We start from the raw sequence: 4,690 nt of genomic DNA, 5'->3' as shown, positions 1-4,690 counted from the left end.
AAGAAATATGAAGCAACGTGCAATAGCCAAAAGCCTAATAGTTGGAGTCTAGAAACAAGGGTTATGATAGTATATATTTTTTGATGAAATCATTAAAATGGTCTTGAAATCATGTTTTTACGTGGTTTCACCTAATTGTAACGATTTTACTAAATTTTAACTTGATTTCATCTATTTTTAAATTTTTTAAATAATTTTATATATTAAATATATATTAACTCATAAAATTATACAATTTTACAAATAAAATCACCATTTTAACAACTTTGTACTAACTACATAGTGTACTGTGCATTCATGTACAAAATAAAGCACCCGTCCCTCCCGTCCTTCCCTTCTTAATAATAAGTCGCCGTCAGGCGACAATTCCAACTGAACCATCCCTCCCTCCCTCCCTCCCTCTATCTCTCTCCAACATAACTGAAATCTATAACTCCAAATATTTCCACAAAATCGAAGATTCCTTCTTCCAACTTTATCACCACACTCCCTACACCCTACGCGCCACTCTCCCTCACTCACGCGCCCCACCACTTTGATAATTTACTAAGATCTGAAGAAGGCTTTTTTTTTTTTTTTTTTTGTTGAATTCAAAGCATCTAATGATAGGGAAGATAATAACACTATGGGTGGAGTCACGTCAACAATTGCCGCGAAGTTCGCTTTCTTTCCACCAAACCCGCCTTCTTACACGGTGGTAACTGATGAGTCTCTCTCCGCTGTGTCTTGTGGTTTTACTACTAGACTGTGTATACCGGAGGTGCCGAGGAAGGATGAGGTGGATTTTTTGAAGTTGAGGACTCGGCGTGGAAATGAAATCGTGGCTGTTCATATAAAGCATCCTAGAGCTTCAGCTACGTTGTTATATTCTCATGGAAATGCAGCTGATTTGGGTCAAATGTTTGAGCTTTTTGTTGAATTGAGTAATCGCCTTCGCATTAATCTTATGGGGTTAGATCCTTTCCTTTTGAAGTATTACTTTTTTTTTTAATGTTATTATTATTTTGTTTGGTTTAGTTCTTTTAGTTGTATTAATTGACAGTATTGAACTTTATGAGTGTTGGTTTGGTGGGTTGATGCATATTTTGGTGGTATCTTTCTTGGATTTATTGCTTTAGTATAATTAATTCATCAAGCATATGGGAGAGGCTTTCCATGTGTAGTTTTAGTGTTGATGGACAAAAGACTCGGTCTTGAATGTCTGTGGTTGAGTTTGATGGGAGACTCTTTGGTAGTGAACTTTGTAGTTTGTTTGCATGGGGAGGAAGTAATGTATACCTCTGGTGAGGGGAACTTCTGTACAACTGGTTTTGAAAGTGACCTCTAATGGTGGAAAGAGAGGTTTAGTTGTGGTTTCCCCCCCTACAAGTCTGCAATTACCATGTGAATATTATCCATTTATTAGGACTTGAGAGTCTGTTGAAGATTACATATGAATTTTAGTGTGGATGGAAGTTTACTAAGTTAAGGTTGGGGCAATTGCAAATCCTGATGTGAATTGGATTAATCTTTCATTTAGATACACCTTTTTCTGTCTTCTCTGGAATCTGTTTATACAAAATTACTGCTCTTGCTAGCATATCTGAAACAGAATTGACTTTCATGGCCATAAGAATGGTCTTTAAAGGTAGATTTTGGGTTTTAACTTGGCATGGTTTAATCTCAGAATTACCATTGGAATGGTTTTTACCTTTTAGGATAGGCCTTATGGAAGCAATGCAAAAGATATGGTATTTACTTTCCAGCACTACCTCATATCATGTGTACTTGTTCCCGTTGTCATATAATGGAGAAATATAGGCATATAAGAACCTAATAGTCGTCTTAAAAGACCAGAAAGAATGCAAAAAAAGAAAAAAAATGATTAATATTCATATTCTTGAAAAATTGTGTTGCTTTTCTACTTCTTCTTGTTGTTGTTTTTTTTTTATTATTATTACTGTAGTTTGCTTCAGGGTTGATTTCTAATCTTGTATTACTGTTTCATTTTCCCAGATACGATTACTCTGGCTATGGGCAATCAAGCGGAAAGGTTTAAACAGCTTTCCCTATTCCTTGTTTCTAATGAACGGAAGAAATTTTTGTGCCTGCTCTTTACTTTAGCAATTTTACATGCCCTTAGACATCTATTTCTGATGCATGCTTAGATATCCTCGTTGTTAAGTTTGCTTTGTTGGTATAATTATATCCTTGTTTCAGAGCATAGATATTCAAATTCAGAAAATGAAACATAAGTTCTCCTTATGCATTTTGATTTGCATATTTTTCATGCTGCTTCCATAAAGCAAGAATTTTATGGCAGTATAGATGTGTATCAAATGCAACCATCGTATAACTTAAGTTTCTCAAACATTTAGCATTGTTTGTTTGTTATATATGACATTGCTTTCAACATTTGTCACCTTTCATTTGAAACAGCCAACTGAATGTAATACTTATGCGGACATAGATGCGGCATATAAATGCCTCAAGGAGCAGTATGGGGTTAAAGATGATCAACTAATATTGTATGGTCAGTCTGTTGGTAGTGGTCCCACAGTTGATCTTTCTTCACGTTTACCAAATTTGAGAGGTGTGGTTCTGCATAGCCCAATATTGTCTGGGATGAGGGTATTGTACCCAGTCAAAAGGACTTACTGGTTCGACATTTACAAGGTAATTTTTGGGGTGTTGATCCCATTAAACATCTGTTTGATTCTCTGTGCGAGCACTTATGTTACTTTCTCCTTTCAGAACATTGACAAAATTGGTATGGTGACCTGTCCTGTTCTTGTAATTCATGTAAGTATTATTTCCCCTCGTTCAGTTTTTTCTCTTTTTTTGAGTTGTTTATAATCTCTCTTTGGGACATAATTTTATGCATTGCATGAGTTGGCAATTAGTGTGAAGAAGCAGGTCTTTTGGTTTTGATGTTGTTCTTGTGCTAGATTACAAAATTTTAGACCATCATTGAAAAAAATTAGCAGCTGCAAAACCTTCAAAGATATGAATAAAGGAAATTTTTTAGTTTCACGGGTTTAACAAAAGCTTTCAACAGGATTCAACTCTGGCTGCAGTCATAGCTCAAACCAAAAATCTAGCATTCCAGAAAAAAATTGAAGGAAAATATTTTCTTAATAGCCATCATGAGCCTGTATTCAGTGTCAACATAAATCAATTTGGTCCTTAACAAATGAGCATTTCATGTGGCATTTATTGTCTGATGTAATTAATAAAAAAGGCAAAGACAAAGTAAAATAACAGAACGAGGATCTCTTTAAACCTCAATTTTCAATTCATCATGTGCTAAGGGTGTAAAGGTGGCCCAATTAGCATCTATGGATATGTAGTTTGCAATAAACTACTTTGGCTTTTGGGTAAATCATGTCCTTGCTTAAACTAGATAATGTTGTATAGACAAGTCCAACATAGATTTTATTGGTGCTTCTATCAGTCAGAAGAACAAAACAAAAGGTTGATATTTCCTGACCCTCCATTCAATAGCTTAAATTTTCTTTTTAGCGTTCATTTTGCAGTTATTTGTATGTACATTCCATTGTTCTGACATAGTTTGTAGTCAGAGAGATTTATGTCTCATCACCCCAAAATTATGTTGATGGAAGTTAGAGATAAAATCATTATGCCAACATGTTTTTATGGATATAAGAGATTTTTATTTATTTATTTGCAAATTCAGGGGACATCAGATGAAGTTGTTGATTGCTCTCATGGGAAACAACTTTGGGAGCTTTGCAAAGAGAAATACGAACCACTGTGGATCAATGGAGGTGGGCATTGCAATCTTGAACTATATCCAGAATTTATCAAACATCTGAAGAAGTTTGTTTTGACCATAGGCAAATTAAAAACAGCTACAAATGCTTCTAAGAACACAACAGAGTCTGAAAATCAGAACAAACAATCTGAGATTGGAAGCTCAGACACTTTTGAATTGGGTGACCTTCCTGTAATCTCTAGAAATAGTTTAGATAGTAGGCTTGAGAAGTCTAAGAAGCCAAATAAACCTGAAAAGTCTCGGATGAGCACTGATCGTGTTGATAGATTTAGAAGAAGAAAAGGATTGGTCTGGTGATTATTTATACCAAGAGCTTCTTAAATAAAATGCATGCATTAGTTGACTCGATAAGGTAATTTATTTTTCACTTCAGCTTTTTTAATGTGCATTGAGTCTAGTACAAATTATTAGATTGAGTGTAATTTTCCATATAAATATTACATCTGTATGTATGCTTCGAGCATGAGTCAAATTAAGTGAAATCTTGTATTTCAACTCTGCTGTGGAATCAGCTGTTGTTCATTTGAAGATGAAAATGATGTGTTCCAAATGACCAGGTGTTGCAATTTTTCCATCTGAACCCAGTTTTTCGTGCTCTGTAGATCTGAGGAAACTGGTATCTGCCAATGGTAACTCGAGTAAAAAATGCTCGTCTGGTGCTGACCATTTTCTTTCTTGTTGATGATTAACTTTGGTTGGGAAATGGAAAGCTTCTAACTTTCCGGCCTGGCAGTCGATACAATTAGAGTAACTTTAAGGGTATATCCCATCTGCTCCTAAAGCACAAACCTCTGCGGGTTGAAGAAAGAAGCGATAAATCTCTATATTTTCTTCCCGCTTCCAGCATGAAGCTTCTTACTCTGTACTCAGCATTGTACATGTTCAGTCATCGCTTTACTTTTCAACAATACTATT

At 35.2% G+C, this 4,690-nt stretch overlaps 1 protein-coding gene across 1 annotated transcript; it reads left to right on the top strand.

Annotated features, from left to right (window-relative positions):
* The first annotated feature begins 289 nt into the window (after window positions 1–289).
* On the top strand, window positions 290–4,328 carry LOC105133016 (alpha/beta hydrolase domain-containing protein 17B-like). The gene is made up of 5 exons (XM_011036791.1): window positions 290–951; window positions 1,996–2,032; window positions 2,419–2,655; window positions 2,734–2,781; window positions 3,677–4,328. The coding sequence occupies exons 1-5, from the start codon at window positions 626–628 to the stop codon at window positions 4,070–4,072; spliced, it is 1,044 nt and encodes a 347-aa protein (XP_011035093.1). The 5' UTR covers window positions 290–625; the 3' UTR covers window positions 4,073–4,328.
* Window positions 4,329–4,690: the final 362 nt, after the last annotated feature.

The sequence above is a fragment of the Populus euphratica genome, unplaced genomic scaffold (assembly GCF_000495115.2).
Source record: "Populus euphratica unplaced genomic scaffold, PopEup_1.0 scaffold99.1, whole genome shotgun sequence".
Lineage (NCBI taxonomy): Eukaryota > Viridiplantae > Streptophyta > Magnoliopsida > Malpighiales > Salicaceae > Populus > Populus euphratica.
The sequence above is the reverse complement of the archived record's forward strand: the minus strand, read 5'-3'. Positions and strand labels throughout refer to the sequence as shown.

Excerpts from the sequence above, each read along its gene's own strand:
- LOC105133016 (XM_011036791.1), top strand. The coding sequence starts at position 626 with ATGGGTGGAGTCACGTCAACAATTGCCGCGAAGTTCGCTTTCTTTCCA. Across the intron at positions 952-1,995 it reads CTTCGCATTAATCTTATGGG|ATACGATTACTCTGGCTATG; the intron begins GTTAGATCCTTT and ends TCATTTTCCCAG. Across the intron at positions 2,033-2,418 it reads ATGGGCAATCAAGCGGAAAG|CCAACTGAATGTAATACTTA; the intron begins GTTTAAACAGCT and ends CATTTGAAACAG.